We start from the raw sequence: 27,586 nt of genomic DNA on the forward strand, positions 1-27,586 counted from the left end.
TTTGAAATTCCAAAATGCAGTTTCAATGCAGCTTCAAAGGGCTTCAAACAATTCTAGCCGAGGAAGAAGGGTCTTATCTAGCGAAACTGTCGTTCATTTTCTAAAAATATTACAATTTATATATTTTTTAATCTCAAATGCTCGTCTTGTCTAGCTCTGCGTGTACTCTGTGTATTCCTGTTCAAGACAGTTAGAGTAGGTCAAAAAGTCCCATCTCATTTTCTTCCTCTAACTTCAAATTTGTCCTAAATTGATGTTTTACCTTTTTATGTAAAGGGTGTTTGATCTTCTTTGCATGTTTACTTTGTAAACACTGGGTCAGTACTTCTGCAGCAATGTAGGACAATTTTGAATCTGGAGAAAAAAAATGAGATGGGAGTTTTTCGACATACTTGAACTGTATTGAACAGAAATACATAGAGTTCATGCAGAGCTAGACAAGATGTGCATTTGGGGTTAAAAAGTATATAAAATGTCAATTTGTTTGGAAAATGATAGATTATTTCGCTAGATAAGACCCTTCTTCCTCGGCTGGGATCGTTTAGAGCCATTTGAAGCTGCATTTAAACTGCATTTTGGAAGTTCAAACTCGGGGGCACCATAGAAGTCCACTATAATGGAGAGAAAGCCTGAAATGTGTTCCTCAAAAAACACAGTTTCTTACCGACTGAAGAAAGAAAGACATGAACATCTTGGATGAGTAAATTATCTATAAATTTTTGTTCTGAATTCTGTAGAATTAAAAGTTTTTTATCCATTCATATTTGTCTATGAGAAAAAAGACTTTAGACCTTAAAGGGGGTGGCAAACATGAATTTTCTTACCTGTGGGTGTCTAGATTTTCATGTCCCTCTGCCTTTGGTGAGGCCTGTCTTTGAAAATGCAAGAGAATAGCAGAAAAAAAAAGAAAACTGTCATATCCCTGTGGGATTAAAACGTTAATATTGCCGCCCCATGTTTTCCATTATGTGCCAATTGCTCTAGCATCTGCTCCCAAGTCTCCTTGATAAAAATTAATTAAATTTGCAAACTAATTTTAGTGGTGCATGCTCCGATTCTGATTAAGCAGTCTAGTGTTTTCAAAGATACAGAAAAATTGGCGAGAACCAAAAAGATGAAAAAAAGCAAAGAAGTGAAGAATGAAGGCAGAGACAGGATGAAAAAATGAGGAGATGTGTGTGGGAGGTGCGGAGAGAACAAACTGAATACTAACTAGCTTTCCAGCTGAGACAGTAGTGATGTAGATTTGAAAACACACACACACACACACACACACACACACACACACACTTAGTCAGTCAGTAGCCTGAGGCAGAACTCTATGGAGAATTGAATGGAGGGTGTGTTATGACAGATATTTATGACCAGGCTCCTCACAACCAGCTTTCTAGAGTAAACACACTATGGGGCAAAGTGTATAGAGCCCAGACATATGAAAAATCTGCAATATGAATGTGTTTGTGTGTGTGTGTGTGCATACCCCCTGCAGCAATACACATGCTTTCACCAAGCACATCATATCCTGACAGATTCTGAAATCACCCACATACTGTCTAAACCATAACCCTACAAAACAGTAGTTCTTTCCAAATCTAAGCAGCGTAGTTCTATGCAAATAGCTACTTCTTTATCCAGCATCCTAACATAAATGGAACTTTAAAAGTGACTCCGCATAGGCAACTCCTTATTTGAGGTGCATGAAAATCGATTAATTTGGTGTTAGCATGTTGCTAAGCTAACAGAGTCATACTTAAAGAATCATAGTGGTTTTACACACAAATATTTGTAAAAACAATTCATTTTAAATTTGATTTTACAATGCAATGCAAGTATGTATGTATAATAATTTGCAATTTTGAAATGTCTACCATGTTTGATAAACTGTTCTGCTTGTCACAAATGATGAATGCAATACTGCATTAGATTTTGGCCAAATCTTTTAAGACAGCATGTATGTCTTTCTGTAGTTTGGGACAGCCTTACTGTGATGCCCTGAAATGTGGTTTAGGTCACCTAGCTCACTAGGTTTTAGAGCTTATGTTAAGTGGTTACATTTAAAAAGGCCAAGAAAAGACAATGGAGGAACCAAGGAACCCTAATGTTCAGAGTGCTAATGAGTCAGATGTTAGATTTCTATTTTAGACAACACCCGTACACATTCACACCTGCGTGTCCTGAAAACACATGGATATATGCGCGCACACAAACATTTACTCTCAAACAATGGCATTTGTAGAACAAGGTTAGCCACAAGTCATCCTGGTTTTCCTTCTTCTATGTGGAGTGATCCAGCCTTAGTAACAAAGCCATGCATTTGCTCTGCCATTTATCCACTTAGTAAAAAATATGAAATATTTAATCGTATATCGTTAGACAATATGTGAACAACCTTGCGAAATGTCTACTGCCTATCAGCTCTGGAAATAATTGTAACCACTGTCGTTTGGATCAATTATTAACAGCTAATTTTTCTGACAGAATGTTTTAAATCTTGGATGATGTACATCTGTTTGGAGAGATGAAACAAGCTGAAAGCTCTGAGTGCCTCAATAAAGGATGTTGAGAGGAACAGCAGTGGTCTACGGGGATAATGTCTTACTTTTTTCTCTTGATATTCCTTCCAGAGGAGGCAGTAAATGAAGTGAAGAGACAGGCCATGTCAGAGCTGCAGAAGGCGGTGTCGGATGCTGAGAGGAAAGCTCACGAGATGATCTCCGCTGAGCGCTCCAAGATGGAGAGAGCTCTGGCCGAGGCTAAAAGACAGGCCTCTGAGGATGCGCTGACTGTCATTAACCAGCAGGAGGACTCCAGTGAAGTAAGTACCACACGTAGGCGATGTTCAGAATGGATGACTAGTATACTGCATACACATTGATATTTATTTCTATGTTGTCCCTCCCACAGAGCTGCTGGAACTGCGGTCGTAAGGCTAGCGAGACATGCAGCGGATGCAACACTGCGCGCTACTGTGGCTCTTTCTGCCAGCACAAGGACTGGGAGAAACACCATCACGTATGTGGCCAAGGTCTGCCTGGAAGTAGCAACGTGCCACTCGGGGCTCCATCTACCACCTCCATTTCCTCTTCATCCAGCGCGCCACCCACACACTCCGAGAGCACCCCTCCAGGATCCCTTTCCCTGGCTGGGCAAACCAGCAGCAGTGGCAGTCCTAAGGAGGCGAGCTCCAGCAGCGTTTCTCGCTCAACCACTCCAGCAACACCCGCACTGATGGATTCCTCGTCTCGCTGACTGATGAACCCCAAATCTTAACCCCTGCCCAGCCACGTCTACTGCTGCTACAGCATCCTTCACCCAAAACAAGCTGAGGAACCTCCATCATACTTACCCATCCTCTCAAAATGAACTACGACAACCTGGCTTCCGAATCTACGTTAAGCTCTTGTTTTGTCAATCTCCAAAAAAACCATCAAGGCTCAGAATCCTTCATGAGAGGATCTACTGTGTTTAATTCAACACGAGCAGGGTCTGTTATACTGGATGCCACCAAGAAAGCCAAGGAAACACGTATAGTTACACGTTACATGTTCTATTCATGTATAAAACAATTTCAGGCATGGCCTCAGTTACCTACACCCTTTAAGTGAGGTGTGCTCTGTGTGAATTGGGGTGGGACTAAATATATGTAGGTTGGATTCCTCTAAAATGACAGGCAGCCACCACTGCGGGATGTCAAGAATGGACAAGAGCACGTTGCCGCTCGGAAAATCTTCTACCACAGAGCTACTTCCTCACAACATGACACACTGCATTTCATTTTTTGGCTTTAAATAAAAGAAAAGTCCAAAAATCCAAAAGAATTAATAATGATGATGATGATAAGATGAATAAAACCTGTTAACTACCTTGCTAGCGAGCCAAGAAAATCTACACCAGACTCACCTCTCTGTACTGACGTGAACCCAAATGAATTTTAAGTGAAAAAAAAAGAACATGATCCAAACCTTTTTATTACACTGCCAAAGTTACTAAGAAGCACTCATCTTGTAACCAAACGCAAACAACTTCACCTCCTCAGCAGTAAAGCCAGCCCAGAGTTCCACAGTCTGTGGAGAGGTGGCATGGTGACTAGACACTCAAACCTTCACTGTGCCCACTGTGCTGCCCACTCAGATCCTGAGGAACGCCGACTTTAGCCCGGATCCATCGCTATGGCAAGGGAGGGTCGCACCTGGGATGTTTAAAGCTCGTCACCCAGTCCGCCGCAAAGAGAAACGACACGGAAACGAAAGAGAAGGCAAGGATGAGTAAACGTAAAGAGACAGATTGGCCTCAAAAGGAAAGACGAACGGCAACGGAACTGCCAAAAACCTCATTGGATTGTACACTAAGAATGAGCCTTTTCTTCGGAAACACTTTTGTTTGGTTTTCCTAAAGCACTCTGAATGCTGAGACATTTCATTTTGTTGTACGATTTCATTCTCCCTCGTTTTCCAAAGCATGACAAGACTGTAGAGTCTCACGAGACTGGCGTAGACTTGGTTCTCTTTTCTCTCGCTCTTTCTACCTCCCCCCATCTTCTATATGTCTCCTATTGTCTCCTGACAGAACCTCTAAGCAGATATCCACAAAGGGATCAAACGTTGCTTGTAGATATTACTTTCTGTTTCTGGATGTCTCTGTCTTCAATATCTGCTCGTGTGCGTACTCTGAACGAGGAACGCGTTCTTTCTTTGTCTTCTTTTAGGTTTCAGCTGAGCATTGGACAGAAAAAGACACTCTGACGGGAGAGAAGCTGTGTTGTACCTATTGTTCGATTTGTTGTATCAATATTGATGATGAGAATCCTCATGTAGAATATTTTATATTGCTCGCATTGTAAGACAGTGAGAGAACGGAGGTGCAATACGAAAAGAGAATTCAGCTACTGAATGGAACCTCAGAAACGGCCCTTAGGGTATCGTATAATATAAATATACATATAAATATATCTAAAATTACCACAGTAAATTAATGTGAATGTACATAGTATTTAAAAAGAGGTCCAAAAATGAGTTTGCCAAATAACAGAAACCTTTAAAGTATAATGTCTAGAATTTAATTTCTCTCCATTTAATCTTTTCTGTCTGAATGATCATTTTACAACGTCTGTTGTAACAGTGGAGGAGGACGGGGTGTTCACATCACCGCTCGTGTAGGTTACTGCCGGAGGACTCTGCTTACGGACACGTCGGGCAAGACGTTTTTGTAGCCATAAGTGTGTCGAAGCAAATGGCATCACTTTAACGACACGCCAAACCACAATAGACTGACCTAGCTTGCCCCGCTGAGAAGTTCCCAGACTGGCATTTGGGAGGGAAGTCGCTAGAATCTGTGTGAAACATTGCCATCCTTTGGGCCAAAGTGTCACTGCAGTGGTCCAATGTGTAATTTGCACACACAAACACACAAGCATGCACATGCAATCACAAAACCAAACCCTCGATTATCCATAGTCCAAGTGTCTGACACTCACTATAAATCAAGCAAACACTATCTGGTTCTCATCTGGTACCCAGATTTAACTTTGGACAACAGGTTGTGATCCTAAATAGTACAAACCCATAATATCCATTGAAGTTGTTGTGTGCACCAAGCAAGCTCTGCTGATCCCAACATCACAGATTGTTCGTGACAGCAGTCACAATGAACAGGACTGTTATAAACATAAATTTTGCTGATAACGTGGCGAACCTCTGATACGGACCAAACTTGAAAGGCCTGTTTGTTGCTTATTCTATTTTGGTGTTGCTTTAGACGTGAAGTGGGTTTAATTTTTCACATGATTTCTAAATTAATATTTGAACTCAACCAGAAAATTCAGCAAAACCAGTGAATTACTTCAACGCCAGTCTGATGATGTAGGTCTCTCTCTCACTCTCTCTCTCTCTCCATTTCAAGGAGGATTTTTCATGAACCATCCTCTCTTTCCTTACTAGCTACCTCCTGTAAACAAATCCAAGACAGTTTGAATGAATGAAACCACTAGCAGACGTGCAAATCTATCATCCTGTCCAAGTTAAACAAGACCTTTCAGCATAGAAACAAAAAAAAGATATGTATGTTTTGTCCACATTTTATGTCTGGGCCAACAAAGTCCTTTTTTCACGGGCTGTTATACAACAAATTAAGCCAAAAACACTCTACAGAAGTACGTAGCAATGCAATGCAAAAGCATGCACTCTTGTGTTACTGTTGTGTTACTGCGGCAGTAGCAAACCTCAGTTCTCAAGGGTGTGATAGAGTTTCTGTCAAATGTCTGTGCTGTTAAACTGGATGTGTTATTATTCAGGTAGCTAAATGTCGACAGTTGAAACCAACTTTAACTAACTTGCACAGCAAAAGTCTCTTTAAACTGTTGCTCTACCTGACTGTAGAATAAAAGTGTTTACATTCATGCCCGCTATAGCGCCCCCTGTGGCAAGTCTTAGAATTGTTGCGTCATGAACTCTGTTCTGACACACGCCAAAAGCAACACTGAGTGAAATTGAGCTTGCATAGTAGAACTTGCTTAGAATGTTTTGAGCCTGAACATAAACATATCTCATAAATATCCAAAACGATAAAAGCACAGACCAAAGCATAACTGCACATCCATAGAAGCCGTTTGGACATTGCGTCGCCTGAAAAAAGCAGCCTGAATGTGGGTGAGCGACTATGCCCATAAACCAAAGTGTATAAAATGACCATGTTAAAAGCACAAGACGACAGTAAACACATCAAGGGAAGAGATCGGAACTATAATTCTAAGCCAGGGGAGTGCTTGTTCCTGGCATCCAAAGCATCAGATAAGATTACAAATGCTTCTAACATTTAAACCAACCTTGCGCAAAGATTTCATTATGGGAATGCATGAGTGTGAGTGAGAGAAAATTGAGTGAGAGATACTTTCTATTAATGATTTTGCTAAGGAACTTACTTGAATCTCAAGAGCTTTAAAATAACACCATTGGCAAAGTTATGGTAGAGAACTTCCGTAAACTCCTTTTGAGCTTTGCATGTCTGCTAGTCCAGAACTCATACAAAAATATTTTTGGCCATTCCTAACCAAAATCGAACCAAAAACAAGAACATGCAAATGCATCTTCCACTGTGTACTGTAATTCTGCTGTCATCTGGTATATCGAAGGGGCGTCATTCTCAAAGCAAATTTGTGGATGCCTACATTCGGTCAGCATTTGGTCTTGTCAGTGAACTCAAGTTGGGCAGCTGCTCCATTCAAATACTGACACTGGGAAAGAGAGAGAAAGAGAAACTACATCTTAAATGTAAAGCAAACATACTCTTGAAGTGAAATGGATGCTGAAGGTTAACTAGTCAACAGCTTGATTAAGTAATGACCTCTTTATCTTGGCATCTCAAAAAGATAACCAAGCTGGTTTCTGGCTGGGAGAGTAGTGAGACTAGCAAAACCAGCTTATACCAGCTAAGACAAGACCAGCAAACCATTTTAGGCTGGTTAAAGCAATTTTTAAAAAATTATCCCTGCACATCACTAATGTTGTCCAGCTTCATTTTAAATGACTCAACCATCCACTGAGACTACCAGAAAAAAAACTGTAAAATGGAAACCTTTTAACAGAGAACACACAAGGCTGTAGTAGAAACCTTACACTACTGTAGATCTGAACATTGCTCTGACTAGCAGAGTGGGCCGGGCATTGAACACGCACACGATAAATGGCATAACAGCAAGATACATATTTCTGTACTAACAAAGGCTTGGTTTGATACATTTAGGCAAACATGATATACTGTATTGTGCAATACATCATTACAGGAAAAGGCATTGTTTCAATAGAAAAGGTTGGTGTGTTAAAGAAAATGTTATTTTGTTTCTCTTTCAAGGTCCTGTTATCATTCTCTAGACGATGTGAACTGTGCCAGGAGAGTTTTATTTATTTCTTGCATGCTCTTTTCCCCCCTTTTGCAATTCCCTCACCCTCTCTTACTGTGCGCTTTGTTGGACATGTGACGCTGTAAACATTCTAAATCAGGTTATTGTCTGTGTTGAGATACGTATCTGTGTAATTAAAAAGACAGTGAAATATGACTAGTCTCTCAATTTGTGCATTTTTATGACACATGTCATATCCTGGAGTGTAATATATGCGACCATGGACCATAAAAGCAGTCTTAAGTAGCATGGGTATATTTGTAGCAGTAGCCATAAATACATTGTATGGGTCAAAATGATCGATTTTTCTTTCATGCCAATAATCATTAGGATATCAAGTAAAGATCATGTTGGGTGAAGATATTTTGTAAATTTCCTATAATAATTATATCAAACCTTAATTCATTTGGGCAACTTTATAGGCAATTTTCTCAATATTTAGATTTTTTTGCACCCTCAGATTCCAGATTTTTCCATTTTCAGTTGCATCTTGGCCAAATATTCTCCCATACTTTAATGGAAAGCGTATTTATTTAGCTCTCAGATTATGCGTAAATCTCAATTTGAAAAAATGTACCCTTATGACTGGTTTTGTGGTCCAGGGTCCATTTCCATATGTCAAAGAATTACTCCATGAGGTACAATTGAAATCCGGTTTATAAGTTTGACTAGCCAGGTGTTATTTTTAACTACAGTAGTCAACATTTTAGGTGGATCAAAAAAGTTCATCACAGTTGTCCTAAGACAAGACCGGGTATTGTTTTAGTAACTTTGATGAAAGGTTTTGATCCACTTTAAATATCGACTACTATATTTTGTTAAGGTTATTTGGTAACCTTGTACTTTAGGGATTTTGACAGTCCACTTTTTAACAACTTAAGGTGCGTTCATGATGTACAACTGAAACCAAGATTATAAGTTTATAGAAATCAGTTAAAAGTATGAATTTTCACCCATCATAAAAAGGAATCTATTGACCACATTGGCCATTTACCAGCATTTCTAGTCAATTGTTCAAGTCACACTGCACATATGCCAAAATAAGGAATGAAAAAAAAACTTCTAATAGGAATCTTGAACACATTTCTATAAGAGTTTATCTGACTAGCCAGGTGTTATTTTTTAACTACATTTGAAGTGAATCAAAAAAGTTAATCAAAGTTGTCCTAAGACAAGAACAGGTTTTGGTTTTAGGACAACTTTGATGAAAGGTTTTGATTCACTTCAAATGTTGACTACCTTGTCCTTTAGGGATTGTGACAGTCCACTTTTAACAACATAAGGTGCATTAGTTTTCTTTTTATCTGTAAAATCATAAAGATCCAATATAAGTATTGTTTTTATCAATATTACACAATATCTAATGGGACAAGTTTTAGTTCATTGAGCAGATCTTACTGGATTTTTAGAGATTTCTTATTTGATTCAATTAGGACTGGATTGGAATATCAATTCTACATTCCTTTAGTTTTTTTTTAAACCTCTACATAAAGGAAAAAAAATCTAAATCTAAATGTATTAAAAAGATAATACTAATAATTATTATTACTAAAAAAAAAAAATAAGAACACCTGTTTTTTTCTACTACACTCAGCAGCATTTGATTAGTTGAGTCAGGTGTGTTAGTTAAGGGCTGTAATAGGCTGTTGGGCTGATGTTGAAAACCAGCGTGGAAACACCAGGTGAAGTACTACAAACTGAGGGAAAAGATTAATTGTATTATGTCTGTTTACTCTGTTCTGAACAATAATAGTTATTTGATGGTGAAAATCGTTAGATATCATATCATAGACGTTTCACATATGGCGGATCAAATTGTCAATATAAAAATGTAGATGACTGAAGTCGATTATCTTATCGTTCGCTTTTTCATCGCGTCTTAAAAGATGTTTAAGCGCTAAAGCACCCACCGTATTAGCAGAATTAAATTCTTTGTATTGCACAAATAATAAATAACGTGACTCTGAAACTGCGACGAACATACACTTATAGGCCTACCTTACTGTTTGTCAGGCTCATTGGAAGTTTCCACTCAAAGTCCGTAGCCGTTTGGTAGCTCGACCTTAATGATTGTTAAATGTTTTATTACACTCAACAAACCAGTCATTATTAAGCCATTTTAAATAATTTAGATTATATTCATATCCTATATAGGAGAGTGTATTTAAGTAACACGCTTTTTGCGGTTCACTAAAAGGAACGGATTACCCCAAAATTAGGACATCAAATTATTATTATATTTTTTTGTTTTTAAATAGTCTTGTAAACGTGTGTTGTCAAAATGAATATGTGGTCATAAAAACAATTACATGTATTAAATTCATACAAGAACTAGGAAAATAGTTTAAAATGTCATCCTAAATGAGATGTTCACATTTTTTTCTGTTTAACAGTTACATAAGGAGCTGTGTTTGTGTGAAAAATCATCTTGTTCCTTCAGGAGCTGGATGCAATTCAAACTCGTGTGCTGGAAATGGACGAGTCTGACATGCAGTATGAGGTAGAGAGACCGTGTCCCTACAGCCCTCAGGCAGGTGAGCAGCCAGCTGGCCCACACCTGAGCCCATCTGCTGGGCCACAGCGTCTTATCACTGCCCAATGAGGCATGCCCCAGAAGGGCTGTCCTGCAGCCCGGCGTGTAGTCTTATCTAAGGACATCTCTGCTTGCACAGGGACAGCCTTCTGTGACAACTGTGAACCCTAGTTAAATGCACCAAAGACACATATAGAGTGTTTTCACGACACGTCATTAATCGGCTATATTGGCGGCACTGAATGTAAACAATGCCATTGAGCCGAATAGAACTTGCATATTTTGCTGATTATTGCTGCTGAAAATTATTAATTATTGTCATGTTTTGTACTAATCGGTCAGACTGGTAAAAACATTTGGAGTGCTATAGACTGCCAAAAGTTACAACAAATTAAGGAGAAGAATGCAAAAAACTCTCCGAGGAACAAAAGGCGTTTGTGGTTAGCCAAACTGAACCAGGATTTCCAGGGCAAGAATCTTGACAACATTTGTGTTTTTTCTTAACATTTCCAGTCAGGTAGGTAAAATATTAGGCTAATATAATAATACCGCATCTTTACCACCTATTAGTTTGTCAACATATTGTGCCCTTTCTTTCTTACTAAGTCCTTCTTTAAATGATTTTGCAGCTTCCACACATTTTTTTTTATGTGGTTTAGACAGCATAAATTAGCAATTAATGTATTCAGTAGTACATTAACCATGCAATCCATGCTGTTGTTTACATCCAAGTATCGCCACTATAGCCGCGCGTCCGGGTAATTCACTAAATCATTAGTGCAAACCCTCTATACATAGTTCCTGGACAGTACTTTGGCAAGTCCATGAAATTTAGACTTAAATGTATATTACTGTGTATAACATGTACAACCTAGAAGAGTGTCATGTTTCTGTTATCATGTCATGCTTCGATAGCAAAAACATTGACTTGGCTGATTAAAGAAAAGCTATTAAGCTATTTAATGATGTGAGAATACTTAAAAATGCTTAAAAAAACAATATTTTTGCACACAAATGATTGAAATGCATGAAATTAAAATGGTTAAAAATACTTCACTGTTAACTTTTTTTGATTAAAATTCTAAAGTTGACTATTGCTTAGGTAGTTTTATTGAGTGCACTTATTTTATTAAATAGCTGTGGCAAAAATGTTAGAATTACACTCATAAAAGTAATTTTTTTTGATATCTTTGGTTCCATCCATTAAGAACCTTTAACATCTATGGATCTTTCTACTTCACAAAAGATTTTTTTATAGTGGGAAAAGATTATTTAAATTGTTTTTTATCAAGAAAAAAAAAAGTTAACAACATATTTTAATTTAGGCCATTTTTAGTCCACTTTTACACCAACACACTCAAAGCCTTAGAGTTACTGAATTATGTAGCCTAAATATAGCCCTAGCCCTGGACCTCCCTATCATGTTTCACCTAAAATGATGGTCATTATTTTAAAATATAGTGTTAATATTTTATATGATTATAATTAACTTTTATAATTTTGTCTTCCTCAGGATTATTCTTCAGTATGACCCATGAGGAGAAAATAGATTCTGATAGGAGATCTATCTATGTGGGGAATGTAAGCTGCTTATGTTCTTAAGATCTTCTTTGCCAAGTAGTTACTGCAATAAGCAGAACAGATTTGAACTTTGTTTGATATTGTATTTTAACCATGTATTACTTGTAGTGTATGTTTATGGAACACTAAAAGCAGTATTGTTTGACTTACAGGTGGATTATGGAGCAACTGCAGACGAATTGGAGATGTACTTTAATGGCTGTGGTCACGTAAACAGAGTCACAATCCCATATAATAGATTCACAGGCCATCCAAAAGGGTATGTATCAATTTGGCTCTAAAACAAACATGCATTTAAACATCAAGCATGTTTATGAATATATTTTCTTGTAGGTTTGCCTACGTTGAGTTCTCAGAGAGAGAGTCTGTGAGGACTGCCTTGACTTTAGATGAAACACTATTCAGAGGACGTGTCATTAAGGTGAGATGGAAATGTACTGCAATAGCATATGTGACCCTGGACCACAAAACCAGTCTTAAGTAGCACGGGTATATTTGTAGAAATAGCCACAAATACATTGCATGGGTCAAAATTATAGATTTTTCTAAAAGTAAAGATAGTACAGATCATGTTTTATTAAGATATTTTGTAAATCTCCTACTGTAATTATATCAAAACTTAATTTTTGATTAATAACACGCTTAATTTGGAAAACTTTAAAGGCGATTTTCTCAGTTTTTAGATTTTTTATTTTATTATTTTTTTTTTTTGCACCCTCAGATTCCAGATTTTCAAATAGTCCTATCCTAACAAACCATACATCAATGGAAAAGTTATTTATTCAGCTTTCTGATTATGTATAAATATAAAATTTCAAAAAAATTAACCCTTATGACTGGTTTTGTGGTCCAGGGTCAGATTTGGTTATGCATTATGGCCATGTTCACACCACAACTGAATGTGGCTCACATAATTTTTAAAAAATTCTATTTTAAAATATAATCTGAGCCAATTTTTTTATATGCATTAATAAATCGGCTAAAGGAATACACTACCAGTCAAGAGTTTTTGGAGCATAAGATTTCAGTGTTTTTAAAGAAGTCTTTTCTGCTCACCAGGCCTGCATTTATTTGATCCAAAGTACAGCAAAAACAGTCAAACTTGGAACTATTTATACTATTTTAAACAACATTTTTTTTTAAATATACACTATATTGCCAAAAGTATTGGGACACCCCCTTAATGAACAGGTTTAACTACTCTAGTCATTTCCATGAGTACAAATGTTAATGTTTAAGCATATAATGATATTCTAAGGAATTGTGTGCTTCTAATTTTATAGCAACAGTTTGGACAGGACCCTTTTCTATTCTAACATGACAATGCCTCTGTGTATAAAGCAAGGTTCAAATAGAAATGATTGATTCAGTCAGTGTGGAAAAACTTGGCTGGTCTCCATCCAGGTCCTTATCCCAGCTGAACACCTCTGGTGTGACTATAATGCAGACCTTGAGCCAAAAAATCATCACCAAACACCAGTAACTTGTACATATTGGTACAGTCATTTTAGACACTTCCAGAACTGGTGCAACAGAGATGGAAATACATGAATTATGCTTCCATCTTTGTTGCCACCGTTTTGGAAGTACCTTTTTCTGTTTTAAAGAAGGGGGCGTCCCAATACTTTTGTCCATAGTGTATGCACAAGTCATTGGTGTTTGGTGATGAGTTTTTGGCTCATGGTTTTCACACCAGAGGTGTTCAGCTGGGAACAGGACTTGGCTTTATGCAGAACAGTCAAGTTCTTCCACACTGACTGAATCATTTATCTATGAACCTTGCCTTATACACAAAGGGAATGTCATGTTTAATAGAAAGGGTCCTGTCCAAACTGTTGCTATAAAATTCGAAGCACAAAATTACCTAGAATATCATTACATGCTTAAACATTAAGATTTGTACTCGTGGAAATTACTAAAGTAGTCAAACCTTTTCATTACAAGGGCAATACTTTTGGCAATATAGTGCATTTTAAAATGTAATTTATTCCTGATTTCAAAGCTGAATTTTTAGCATAATTACTCCAGTCTATTCTGATTTGCTTCTCAAAAAAACATTTCAGGTAAATGCTAATCTTTGGATCTTTCTATTTATCAAAGGATACTGAACTTTTTTTTTTTTTTTTTTTACTTGGTTGTATTAAATGTTGATGATGATAATAATAATAATAATAATAATAATACAAAATGTTTATTGAACAGCAAATCAGCATATTAGAATGATTACTTAAGGATCATATGGCTCTTAAGACTAGAGTAAGGATGCTGAAAATTTAGCATGAATGAATTACATTTAAAAAAAAAAAAATCAGATAGAAAGCAGTTATTTTAAATAGTACAACTATTTTACAATATTACTGCTACTTTTACTGTATTTTGGATTGAAATAAATGCAGGCTTGGTGAGCAGAAGAGAAATGTTTTAAAAAAACATTAAAATCAAAAACTTTTGACATCTGTGGATAATGTTTTAGATTCCAAAATAAGAAAAATTGTAATCATGTCAGCCACAACTGAACATTAGCTTTAACAGTGCATTTATTTTATTTTTTTCTTCAGATGAACAAGCGCACTCTTTTAAAGAAGTAGCAAAAATTTACAGATCATTTACTCACCCCCTTGTCATCCAAGATGTTCACGTCTTTCTTTTTCAAGTTGTTAAGAAATAGTTTTTTGAGGGAAACATTTCAGGATTTCTCTCCATAGTGGGCTGCAGTTTCAAATGAAGTTGGAGGAGAATATACTACTTTTTTAACATTCCCTAACTGCCTTGAACCAGAATACACAGAGTACACACAGAGCTAGACAAGATGATCAATTAAGGTTAAAAAATATATATATAAATTGTCAGTTTTGTTAGAAAATAACTGATCATTTCTTCTTCCTCGGCTGGGATCATTAAGAGCCCTTTGAAGCTGCATTTAAACTGCATTTTGGGAAACTTGTTTAAACTTGCGTGCACCATAGAAGTCCACTATATGAAGCAGAATCCTGAAATGTTTTCCTCAAAAAAGATAATTTCTTTACGACTGAAGAAATGAAAGACATGAACATCTTGGATGACAAGGGGATGAGTAAATTGTACATTTTTGTTCTGGAAGTTATTTTCTCCTTTAATAAATAAAGGTTCTTTTTTGGCCTTGATGGCTTCATTAAGAATCTTTAACATTCATGGAAACTTTTCATTGCACAAAGGTTCTTCTTGATGGAAAAAAAGTTGACTGAAAGGTCTTTGGGGAGCTAAAAATGGTTCTTATAGGGCATAGTTTTTAAGAGTGTGGTAGGCTGGATGTCTTCTGTCCAATATGGGCCACATTTGAATAATTATGTGAACAATCTCACAGAAACATGAGGTGAAAATCAAAATTGGGCACGTTTACTTGTGGTGTGAGTGAATGTAGGCTCCAGTGTCAGTTTGTTTTCATTATTGTGGATTAAAATCTGTGACCGAAAACCATTTCACATCTATTTGTGCACTAGGTATTGCCAAAAAGAACAAACATTCCAGGTTTCAGGACTACAGAAACATACTTGCGTGGAGGTTGGTCCCGGGGACGAGGTTTTCGTGCCTCGAGATTTTATAACCCATTCAGAGGCTGTCACTTCATTAGGTCAGTTCCGTCAATACATTATAGTACCTCAGATGATATGGAGCTTTAATTATTTTACAGCAGCAGTGGTCCATGACCTTGCACTTTTCATTTATACTGATTCAGTAACCTGGTAAATCTTACCAGATATTTAATCTAAAAAGAAAATGTTGAGTTGAGATTTGTTAAGACTAAAAATGATCATAGTGGCATCTTAACGTTTATACTTGCTTTCTGGAAAATGTGACATTTGTACATCCATACTTGTAAATCCATCATTCAGAACCTTTCTTTTTGTTATAAAATTGTAATTTTTGTTTTAGGGAAAATGGAAGAGCTCATCCTTGGGTTGATTCTTTTTGATATTCATTTTTGACTTTTCTGTTATCTTCAAAGCACTTCTTGGTGCTGATTAATTTATGTTTCAGTAATTGCAGAACGGGAGCTCAGTTATTATTTTGTGTGTGTGTGTAGCTTGAACAACACTACAAAAACAGACTTGATTTATATTGACTCGTTAGTATTTTATTTATTATATTTTAGTCAATTGCTTTCAAATGCTATGCCTGTGAGAGGCTGAGTGAGAGTCTTGTGAATTTCAGTACTTTGTCTAGTTTTGAATTTTTCAGTGTTCAAATTTAAGTCAAATCAATGTAAATAAAATCAATATCACACATTTTATGGAACACAAATTAAATATTTATTTTCACCTTGCAAACAATACACAAGACACTGATGTAAATATATACAATTGTGAAGAGAGGCCATTAGCAGGTCTGCACCATCATAGTTGAAACTATACTGTCAAAAGCCCTGAGGAGAGACAAATATCACATTAGCAGATCAGTCGTAACACACAGCAAATACTCAATATATGCATTCGAGAAATGCACTTACTTTGATTGAATTGTATCACCAGGATTGTAGAATGGGTTACACATTACATCAGTGAAGGAGTTGTGCAACTTTCTGAACATCTGAGGAAAGACAAACTCATTACAACCATCTGACTGACATCTCACCTTTTTTTTTTTTTGTTGTGAAACTGACACTGTGCACCTATGGAACTTACACTTCTAATTTCATTGTCTCGCAGAGATGTGTTGGAAGAATCGACAACAATCACAAACTTCACCTTGGAGTTTGTTACATAGCCATATCTGTAATTCTGGTTAAGATGTTGATATTTTAATGTTTATGCATGCAAATGTAACACATTAGAAAGCAGTCCATCATTATGGGAGGTTTCTATCATGTTGTTACAAACCTATATGCATTTCTTTCTTCTGTGGAACACAAAAAGATTATATTTTAATTAGTGTTGGCAACAGAAGTTTATACATTGACTTAAATTGTATGGACAAAATCACTGACACTTCTCATGGCTAATAATTCCAATATATACACTACCACTGTTCAAAAACTAAAAAAAAAAGTTTTTTAACAGTAAGATTTTTGTTTTTCTAAAGAATTGAGAATTAGTACTGACCTGAATAAGAATTGAATTGCTCACCAGGCCTGCTTTTATTTGATCCAAAATATGGCAAAGTCCATATTGTTAAATATTTTTACTATTTAAAATGACTGCTTTCCATTTGAATACATTTCAAAATGTAATTTATTCCTGTGATCAAAGCTCAATTTTTAGCATCATTACTTCAGTCTTCAATGTCACATGACCCTTCAGAAACATTCTAATATAGCGATTTGCTGTTCAAGAATCTTTTCAGGATTCTTTGATGAATAAAAAGGTTGAAAGATCTGCATTTATCTAAACACTATGGCCCGGTTTCCCAGACAGGGCTTAGACTAAGCCAGGATTAGACTATAGTTCAATTAGGACATTTAAGTAATTTTTATAAACATGCTTAGAAAAAAACATTACTTGTGTGCATCTTGAGACAAAACAAAGGCACTGATATATTTTAAGATCAATCAGTGCAATTTTATTTCAGTTGAAACAACTCAGACTTACATTTTAGTCTAGGACTAGGCTTAAGCCTTGTCTGCAAAACCGGGCCTATACCATTCAAAGTAATTCTTTTATTTAGCAAGGATGCTTTAAATTAATCAAAAGTGATGATAAATACATTTACAATTATTACAAAAGATTTTTATTTTAGATAAATGCTGTTCTTTTGAACTTTTTATTTATCAAAATAACAAAATAAAATAAATTTTGTTGACAGAACAAATTTGTTTTGTCTTTGCTGTACTTTGGATCAAGTAAATCCAGGCTCGGTGAGCAGAAGAGGCTTCTTTAAAACGCAAAAATCTTGCTGTTCAAAAACTTTTGACTGGTAGTGTACAATAATTTAAGTAATTTAACAATATCAAATTAGAGAAGGCTGGCAGTAGATGGAAAACAGCTTTGTTGGCCATTGCAATCTCAAAATGGTCAAATATCAGATGATATATCAGTCCATCACTATTAAAAACTTCTGTTTCATGCTGCCTTTAAGGATACACTTTATAGTCCTCAGTTGGATATAGGAGCCCCAGATAAAGCTCCCTCTGGTCAGCCAAAGCTTTGCCCACACCGGAGATCTTCTCCTCCACCACGTCCAGAGAAGTGTGCACTGTGTAGTGAAACTTGAGTTCCCCTTGTGTGGGAACACTCCGAATGTACAGGGGATAGTTCTGCAGGGATCAACATAATGTTAGTGGTAGGCTTGCTTAATGTGCATAAATTAGCAAATAAACACTAGACTAAAATAGTATGTCTATTTGCAATAGAACTGATGTTCAATTATTTACAAAAATGACTCATTTTTCAAGAAATCTATAAGATGTAATACAGATTTCAGCATATGTAACAATTTGTGTGTGTAAAAATATTATGCATTTACTGGATCATAAATGAATGAATGACTACAAGGTGAGAAAGTATTTATTTTAATGGATGTTAAATGACAGAACCGATATCATCTGAATTAGCAGGTTCTCATTTCATTTTAATTTATACCAGGGCTTTCGAAAATACTTCTGTCAAACGTTTTTGAATATTGACTAATGTCCACAGCAACACTGTACCACTGACTGCTGCTCCAGGAAGCCTGGTTTCTACACAGCTGTGCTTGTAATCTATCTTTCTGCAGTCAATACAAGACCGCTAATAAAATGAACAACCATTAGTACTGTCTGCATTTATTTCAGTAGCTATATAATAAGGATGAGGTACCATCAGCAAGACATCATCACAAAATGTTTATCAATTTATCTACAAGATCAGAAATATAATAGCTGACCAGGTGAACTCATAAAGACTGGGCAAAATCAGACTTCACAGTTTTTTTGTGTAGTTCTTTCTATAATATGAATTGATGTGGAAGTTTAATATATGTGGGGGGCTTCTCAATTATTATTTTAAATAAGTAAATCTGACTACATTTTTGTTGTCGTCCATGTTCACCTCATAAGTGTGACGACTCTGTTGCAATTCATTCGGTACTGTCTGTGGTAGATGGCAACAGCACTCTTTGTACACCAATTTAGAAGACATTGTAGAGTTCTAAACAAACTACTTTAATTTGTAACCCAAATATGGCAATCTTGTATTCAAGTTTGAGATGCAAAAACACTGACAAAGACACGAAAACAAACAAACACCCCGATTTCCCATCACATAAACATCGGTCAAAACAATGTAGGTTTGTAAAACAATGAAGTAAAACATGGTATATCTCATATCATCCCATACTACATAGTTTTTGTGTTATTTCAATGCATTTGTATTTAATTGTATAAATTATGCAAGTAAATATCTGCACGTATATGAATGTTGCTACTCAGACCGGATCGCGACACATACTAGAAACCCTTCGCATAAATCCATCATATCTGATGAATCCAGCTCGTCGGATCTCAGGTGCGATCAACCATTACCAAGAAATTATTTGCTGTATCATAAAAAACATCAAATGTTTTCACTTACCTCCTTCGCAATGACTGCTATACACACCGCCATGATGACGCTACCAACACCGGTCACGTGACACGCAGTCACATGACTCATAGTTTCATAGAGCTTGTGACTATGTGCAATAGTTTTTCAAACAAACACGCTTTGCAGGGTTGAATGCATAAGATACTTAACAGTTCCGCTTCAGAGTGCACTTCCTGAACGTTAGCATGTGATGTGAAAAGATTCAAAAGAAAGTTACAATGGGTCTTAAGACTGTCATCTGTGTTTTATGGGCAGTATTTGTGGGTCAGACTGCAGGAAGCCAGCATGGTCCAAACATCATCATCATGCTTATGGATGATGTAAGTCCTTTGGAGGTCTTTTCGTTAGAAGCTTGACTGATAAACTAACTTAAGAACGACAATAACACCTATTTTTTCTGGTTTTGCACGTTTTTGTCTTCAACTGCACGAGTAATACATGTCTGCAACACACATCTGGTCTGTGAAATACATTTCCGTTGGATGGACTTGTTATACTTTATTTATACACAATACACAACTATTATTGTGTATTGGGTATTGTGTATGAATAGCATATTCTTTCTCCTTTTTTGTATTTATTACAAATGTATGTCGCAATATTCAGTGCTGACAACGATTTCCAAAAGAGATAATATGAATTTAAACTGTTTTTAAGAAAAATACAGTTTGCACTAAGCAACATCACATGCTTTAAGTGCAGTGAGACATCAAAACATTTATACTGCATTAGAAGGGATGAATTGTATGGTCCAAAAATCATCCAATAGCTGATTCAAACCAGATATTACTGTAGTTCAAACAGTAGAGCATGATGCTAGCAACGCCGGATCTTTAGTTCGATCCCCAGGAAATGTACACTGCAAAAAATGCTTTTCTTACTTAGATTTTTTCTCTTGTTTCCAGACAAAATATCTAAACATTCTTGAAAATGGAAGGATTTTCTAGCCAAGTAAAAATGATTGTCTTGTTTTTAGTAAAAACAAGTCAAAATTAAGTGAGTTTTTGCTTAAAACAAGTAAAATAATCTGCCAATGGGCAGTAAGAAAAAAAATCTAGTTGTCTGCTTGAAATAAGATTTTTTTTCTTACCCCATTGGCAGATTATTTTGCTTGTTTTAAGCAAAAACTAACTTAATTTTGACTTGCTTTAACTAAAAACAAGACAATAATTTTTACTTGTCTAGAAAATCCTTCCTGTTTCAAGAATTCTTTGATATTTTGGCTGGAAACAAGACAAAAAATCTAAGTAAGAAAAGCATTTTTTTGCAGTGTACAAACTGCTAAAATTTACATTTTGAATGTGAGTCTCTTGAATAAAATTGACTTGGATTTTTTTTATACTTATGAAACCTGGTATAGTAAACAGTATGGCCTACTGCAGTGGTTCTCAAGCTTTTTGACTTCAAGGCCCCAATACTGAAGACAAAAAGAACTGCAAGAATCATTTAGGTCCCACAAATTCTTTGGTTTTTCAGCATTTTTGTGTATTTGAACCCTTTCCAACAATCACTGTATGCGTCTAAGATCCATCTTTTCACACTGAGGACAACTGAGGGACTCATATGCAACTATTACAGAATGTTCAAATCCTCAGTGATGCTACAGAAGGAAACACAATTAAGAACATCAGGGTAAATTTAACTTATTTTGTCTTCTAGGAAACATTTAAGTATATTTTGTAGCTTCTGATGGGTAGTACTAAATGAAAAAAAAAAAAAAAAAAAGATCAAATAATATTTAGGCAGAAAAAGAAAAATGTACAGCTCTTCATTCTGTTGAAAAGTTTACACCCCTGGCTTTTAATGAATTGTGTTTCCTTCTGAAGCATCAGTGAGTGTTTGAACCTTCTGTAATAGTTGAATATGAGTCCCTCAGTATTCCTCAGTGTGAAAAAATGGATCTCAAAATCATACAGTGATTGTTGAAAAGGGTTAAAAATAATGCTGAAAAACCAAATCTGGGATCTGAAAGATTTTTCTGAAGAACAGCGGGTAACAGCACAGTATAAAGAATCAAGTGTATGTAAACTTTTGAATGGGGTATTTTTTTTATAAATTCAACTATTAATTTCTCTTGTGGACCATATGACAAACATATTTTATGTGAAATATCTTATTCAGGTCAGTGCTAAATTAAAAAAATAACACGCATTTTGCATGATCGTTCTTATTTTAGTAAAATAATTAACATTTTACAGATTCTGCAAGGTGTTTGTCAACTTTTAACCTCAGCTGTACCTCTAGTACTGCTGTTTTAATAATAAAAATAAAAGAAATAATGTCAAATTTAATGTTTATTTATGTTTATTTATATTTTTATATGATTTTTTTTTTTACATTTATAAAATAAATAAATGTACCATTTATTGGGGCCCTGTGGAAGTTTGCTGAAGCCCCCTAGTGGGCTCTGGCCCCCTGGTTGAGAACCTCTAGTCTGCTGTTTACATTAGAAAAGGTGCAGTCTAATTTAAAATTCGTCCAGTATCTTCCAAGATCCCTTAATAAATGCCATGGATAGCCAATACCAGTAATGGCTATTGATAAATTGTGCTGTTGAGCTATAGTTTATTTCCATAAATAAATTTGAATCACATGGGTTGATATTTATTTTTTACCACCATAAATTAGACGCATGCTCATAACACATTCTCTTTTTCTATCTGCAGATGGGATGGGGTGATTTGGGAGTATTTGGGGAGCCCTCCAAGGAAACTCCAAACTTGGATCAGATGGCTGCTCAGGGAATGCTGTTTCCAAACTTCTACACTGCCAACCCTTTGTGTTCCCCCTGTATGTGCTGTTTCTGAGCTTACCTTTATCTCTCCATCACAATGTCTTTGTTTGGAATATAAGCATACTGCTTACTGCACATTACTGTATGCTGCATACGATAAATGTTTATAACAATGGAAGGCTACAATGCATTGCTTATTAATTCAGATCTAGTAAATGCAGTTATTTTGCAGATCCAAGCAAACTAAAAACCAAAGAAACACATGTTAAATATTTCACTTAGGGGTTGTAGTACCCAGAGCAGTATTAGCCTTTAATGCACACAGAAAATGTGCATGTTGCCTACTGTAAAAATGGTGTGAGTTGCAGTATGCAATTCTAAATATGTCTAACCAAGGTCTAGACAGGGCTATTCAGCTTTGATTCTGGTTGAATAGGCCTGGCCTAGACATTGCAAGCGAATGGAATTATCTTTTAATTTGCCTGAATTTTATAAAACATTGTTGAAAATGCCAGAACAGATCTTTAATCGAAAGGCTTTTTGAATGTTCTTTTGAATTTGAATGGCCACCACATTCATTAACAAACAAAAAAGTAATTAAATAATATATGAAACATTCATTACAGTGTATCTTACAAAAAAAAAAAAAAAGATTTTGCACTGAATATATTGATTTACAACGCGATTGCACATATTTTCCTTTTCATTCTCTGTTTTTTGTCATCCTGCTGAGGAAAGAGAAAAAAAATCTGCAAATGCTTCAGCCGTTTAATTCCACGTGAGAACACAAGACGTGTGTGGCTGCATGATAGTGAGAAGACAACTTATTATGCTAATATGGATAATACACCAACAGTACTGAAATATGCTAATTATGCATAATTTGGGAATTTGAATGGACTTGCTATGCAGAGCAGATCTTCTATTAGTCCTCTTTTCAGTTCTAATTAATTTTTAAGCAAATAAGGCTTAATCAATTGTTAATCTTGAATGTGTGAGATGAAGGTGCCTGGAGCACTCGTACCTGCCGCTGTAGAGAGACGTTATTATAGAGCTTTGCTTCACAACCTTAATTAGAATTTTAATCACAAAGTAGATAGTGGAGAACTTCCTAATCACAATATCCAGGGTGAGCTCTCTCATGTCCGACGTCTCTTTCCTTTCTCTCGCTTTGAAATTAAGTCTTAAATACCACATGATTTAAATTTCAGCAAATGCATAAGTGTTGCAGATGAGCATCTTGAACTTTGATTAGATTTTAAAACTTATTTCTAAGAATCAAGACTTTGCAGTAATAGAGCGCAGTTTTGTACAGTGGTTGGGCTAAGTAATGTGAACATATGGAAAAAGGCAATATTTTATTATTAGGTTTTGCAGCTATTTTCCTTTAATACAGCTTCCAACCTTCTTACAATAGATTCATACAGCTTTGTATAGTCTCCAGTTAAATTTTGCCTTGGAGATATTGGAGGAGCTTCTCATTCTTCTCTCTAAAATGGTCCACATTGGTTTGATCATTTTCCAGGTTTTATGAATATAACACCACATTTTGAATTTTAGCATTGGTTGTCTGTTATCAAAGTTTAATCAGCTCGTTCAACTTTGTGATGTTCTCTGCCCACTATTCTTTATCTAGATGAAATCTTGCCAGTCTTTGTGTACTCAGTCATAATCATAAAGACTGTTGTTCGTAAAACACCAAACAACTGGACTGTTAGGGTAACAAATTATCCCGATAAACGGGCTTCCGTGATTTGTCATAGAGAACATAGAGAATCTAGACAGTTCACACAATTCACAATTTTTTTTTTTTTTTTTTACTGTAACCTACACAAATGATATTAAGCCCAATAATAATAATAATAATCAGTGTTCACATTATTTTGTCCAACTTCTGTTTCTAATAACTTTTTAGCTGGTGGTGTTTGCTCCTGTAAAACAAAAGAAAATAATAGTTTAATTTATAAAAAATGACCCCGTTCAAAAGTTTTCATACACTTGATTCTTAATACTGTGTTGTCTGAATGATCCACAGCTGTTTTTGTTGTTGTTGTTGTTTAGTGATAGTTGTTCATGAGTCCCTTGTTTGTTCTGAACAGTTAAATGTCCTGCTGTTCTTCTGAAAAATTCTTCAGGTCCAATAAATTCTTTGGTTTTTCAGTATTTTTGTGTATTTGAACCCTTTTCAACAATGACTGTATGAGTCATCCATCTTTTCACACTGAGGACAACTGAGGGACTAATATGCAACTGTGGCAGAAGGTTCAAATGCTCACTGATGCTTCAGAAGGATACACAATATATTAAGAGCCAGGGGGTGAAAACTTTTTGAATTTGAAGAACAGGGTAAATTTAACTTATTTTGTCTTCTAGGAAATGTGCAAGTATCTTCTGTAGCTTCTGAATGGCAGTATTAAATGAAAAAAAAAAAAGGTATTTAGGCAAAATAAGAAAAATCTCCATTCTGTTCAAAAGTTTTCACCCCCGGCTCTTAATGCACTGTTTTTCCTTCTCAAGCATCAGTGAGCGTTTGAACCTTCTGCAATAGTTGCATGTAATTCCTTCAGTTGACCTCAGTGTGAAAAGATTGATCTCAAAGTCATACAGTCATTGTTGGAAGGGGTTCAAATACACAAAAATGCTGAAAAAACAAAGAATTTGTGAGACCTGCAGGATTTTTCTAAAGAACAGCTGGCAGTTGAACTGTTCAGGACAAACAAGGACAAAAAAAACACAACTGTGGATTATTCAGGTAAACGCATAGTGTTGAGAATCAAGTGTACTGTATGTGAACTTTTGAATGGTATCATTTTTATAAATTTGTAAATGTCTTTTATGTGAAATATCTTATTCATGTCAGTACTAAATTAAAAAATAACATTGTGCAAGGTGTATGTAAACGTTTGACTTCAGATGTATGTCTTTTGTTTCTTTGATGTTTACTTTATAATTTGTCTGTATTCTACAGCTAGGGCCGCTTTGCTTACTGGAAGACTTCCTGTGCGAAATGGATTCTACACCACCAATGCCCATGCTAGGAATGGTATGATCGTAAACCATTTCCTTCTTTCCTCAGCGCTCCTTCACTATTATCAGTTTATCTATTCTTACGACTTTATGGTGCACTCCTATAATGGATTCTTTGTCCTACAGCATACACACCTCAGGAGATAGTGGGGGGAATATCTCAGGACGAGATCCTGCTTCCAGAAATGCTGAAAAAGAAAGACTATGTCAGCAAGATCATCGGCAAATGGTAAGATTCCCTGCAGCCTCTTTCATGAAATATCTTTCTCAGAATAATGATATGGGCTACAATATGAAGCAGTGCAATTCGACAATCAATATTTTTTATTATTATTTTGCATTTTTTTCTAATTTTGTTAAACATATTTGCTTTTGGAAGTCTGATCAAATATTATATATATATATATATATATATTCCATTTATTTGATCAAAAATACAAAAAGAAAAGTGTAATATTGTAAAATAATATTACGATGTAAAATAATGTTTTTCTATTTTAATATACATTAAAATCTAATTTATTCCTGTTATTAAAGCTATAATTTTAGCATAATTACTCCAGTATTCAGTGTCACATGATCCTTCAGAAATCATTTTATAATGCTGATTTATTATCAGTGATTATCAGTGACTTTTTTTAGGATTCTTTAATGCATAAAAAGTTCAAAAGAAAAGCACTTATTTAAAATAGAAATCTTTTCTTACAATATACACTACCGTACCATTCACTACTGGGGTCAGTACATTTTTATTCTTTTTTTATTTTTTGAAAGAAATCAGTACTTTTATTCAGCAAGAGTGTGTTTAAAATTGATAAAAAGAGATAGCAAAGATATAAATTGTTAGAAAAGATTTATGTTTTGAATAAATGCTGTTCTTTTTAACTTTTTATTCACCAAAGAATCCTGGAAAAGGTATCACAGGTTCCAAAAAAATTTTGCCTGCACAACTGTAGCTAACATAGATCATTCTAATAATAAATCAGCATAATAGAATGGTGAATGAAAATTCAAATCTGCATCACAGGAATAAATTATATTTTAAAGTATATTAAAGTAGAAACCATTATTTTATATTGTAATAACGTTTCACAATATTACTGCTTTTTCTGTATTTTTGATCAAATAAATGCAGCCTTGATAAACATAAAAGACTACTTGAAAAATGACATGTCTTACTGATCTGTACTACCCATTTAGTAAATATACTGTCAAAAGCTAAATGTAATGTCCAAAATAATTTATGATCCACACAATAGGTATATTGGATTATTTTTGTATTTTGTGTATTATAACATTGTTATTATTATGTGATAAATTAATGGAAAAATATTTAACACAAAGCAATATGATAATATAGCTGATTTGAAATGGGAGCCATTTAAATACTACTTAAATTTGTAAATATTAATGTTATTTGATTGTTTTTAACAATTTTATGGATGAAATCTTATTTAATGATAATTACATTTTTATGTATTTAATAGTCATTTATTATATTTGTATTTTGTGTAAACATTATTATTATTAACTGTGATAAATTGAAAGTAAAATAGTTTGTTTTAGAACAAAGCAGTAATGTAGCTAGGGGAAATATATATACTTCTGATCAAAAGTTTGGGATCGTTTGGGATTTGGGATCAATTTTATTATATTACAAAATGTTATTTATTTTAATATACTTTGATAAATAACAAGTTAAAGAGAACAGCATTAATTTAACAAATCCTTGGTGAATAAAAATATTAATTTCTTTCAAAAAAGAAAGAATAAATATTTACTGCAAATATTAAGTATTAAACTGATAATAAATCAGCATATTTGAATGATTTTTGAAGGATCATGTGACACTGACAACTGGAGTAATGTTCTGAAAATTCAAATTTAATTACAGATATACATAAAATATATATATATTTATATATATATATATATATATATATATATATATATAATATATAATATATATATATATATATATATGTGTGTGTGTGTGTGTGTGTGTGTGTGTGTGTGTGACCCTGGACCACAAAACCAGTCATAAGGTTAAATTTGACACAACTGAGATTTATACATCATATGAAAGCTCAATAAATAAGCTTTCTATTGATGTATTGTTTGTTAGGATAGGACAATATTTGGCCGAGACACAACTATTTGAAATCAGAAATCTGAGGATGCAAAAAAATAAAAAAGTCTGAGAAAATCACCTTTAAAGTTGTCCAAATTAGGTTCTTAACAATGCATATTACAAATCAAAAATTACATTTTGATATGTTTAC

The 27,586-nt window shown here is 35.0% G+C and overlaps 4 protein-coding genes across 5 annotated transcripts in view; 3 read left to right on the forward strand and 1 right to left on the reverse strand.

Moving 5' to 3' along the window:
* cbfa2t3 (CBFA2/RUNX1 partner transcriptional co-repressor 3) overlaps positions 1-8,050 on the forward strand; it is a 39,832-nt gene extending 31,782 nt beyond the window's left edge. For both annotated transcript variants that reach the window (XM_073835723.1, XM_073835724.1), the window contains exons 11-12: positions 2,625-2,815; positions 2,905-8,050. In XM_073835723.1, the coding sequence (XP_073691824.1) occupies positions 2,625-2,815; positions 2,905-3,249 (536 nt within the window). In that variant the 3' untranslated portion in view covers positions 3,250-8,050. The remainder of the gene's footprint in view (positions 1-2,624; positions 2,816-2,904) is intronic.
* A 2,317-nt stretch (positions 8,051-10,367) lies between these two features.
* On the forward strand, positions 10,368-16,123 carry pabpn1l (PABPN1 like, cytoplasmic). The gene is made up of 6 exons (XM_073835729.1): positions 10,368-10,428; positions 11,941-12,008; positions 12,161-12,267; positions 12,342-12,429; positions 15,488-15,618; positions 15,921-16,123. Exons 1-6 carry the CDS (start codon positions 10,368-10,370, stop codon positions 15,958-15,960), a joined length of 495 nt encoding a protein of 164 aa, XP_073691830.1. The 3' UTR covers positions 15,961-16,123.
* Positions 16,124-16,273: 150 nt separating this feature from the next.
* Positions 16,274-19,573, reverse strand: trappc2l (trafficking protein particle complex subunit 2L). Its single transcript, XM_073835730.1, has 5 exons — positions 19,532-19,573; positions 18,065-18,237; positions 16,670-16,757; positions 16,495-16,574; positions 16,274-16,410 (listed from the first exon to the last, which is right to left on the reverse strand). The coding sequence occupies exons 1-5, from the start codon at positions 19,562-19,564 to the stop codon at positions 16,365-16,367; spliced, it is 420 nt and encodes a 139-aa protein (XP_073691831.1). The 5' UTR covers positions 19,565-19,573; the 3' UTR covers positions 16,274-16,364.
* A 37-nt stretch (positions 19,574-19,610) lies between these two features.
* The window catches only part of galns (galactosamine (N-acetyl)-6-sulfatase), a 60,688-nt gene continuing 52,712 nt past the window's right edge, over positions 19,611-27,586 (forward strand). Inside the window, exons 1-4 of the mRNA XM_073835725.1 lie at positions 19,611-19,863; positions 22,210-22,333; positions 25,246-25,320; positions 25,431-25,533. Of these exons, the coding sequence (XP_073691826.1) occupies positions 19,762-19,863; positions 22,210-22,333; positions 25,246-25,320; positions 25,431-25,533 (404 nt within the window). The 5' untranslated portion in view covers positions 19,611-19,761. The remainder of the gene's footprint in view (positions 19,864-22,209; positions 22,334-25,245; positions 25,321-25,430; positions 25,534-27,586) is intronic.

This window comes from Garra rufa, chromosome 3 (genome assembly GCF_049309525.1).
Source record: "Garra rufa chromosome 3, GarRuf1.0, whole genome shotgun sequence".
In the NCBI taxonomy this organism is placed as follows: Eukaryota; Metazoa; Chordata; class Actinopteri; order Cypriniformes; family Cyprinidae; genus Garra; species Garra rufa.

Bases quoted from the DNA above. Each gene is read 5' to 3' on its own strand.
- pabpn1l (XM_073835729.1), top strand. From the start codon at position 10,368: ATGGACGAGTCTGACATGCAGTATGAGGTAGAGAGACCGTGTCCCTAC. The intron at 12,009-12,160 runs GTAAGCTGCTTA...TTTGACTTACAG, and splicing joins GATCTATCTATGTGGGGAAT to GTGGATTATGGAGCAACTGC. The intron at 12,430-15,487 runs GTGAGATGGAAA...TTTGTGCACTAG, and splicing joins TCAGAGGACGTGTCATTAAG to GTATTGCCAAAAAGAACAAA.
- trappc2l (XM_073835730.1), bottom strand. From the start codon at position 19,564: ATGGCGGTGTGTATAGCAGTCATTGCGAAGGAG. The intron at 18,238-19,531 runs GTAAGTGAAAAC...TGATCCCTGCAG, and splicing joins TAGCAGTCATTGCGAAGGAG to AACTATCCCCTGTACATTCG. The intron at 16,758-18,064 runs GTATCCTTAAAG...CCAGAATTACAG, and splicing joins CCAACTGAGGACTATAAAGT to ATATGGCTATGTAACAAACT.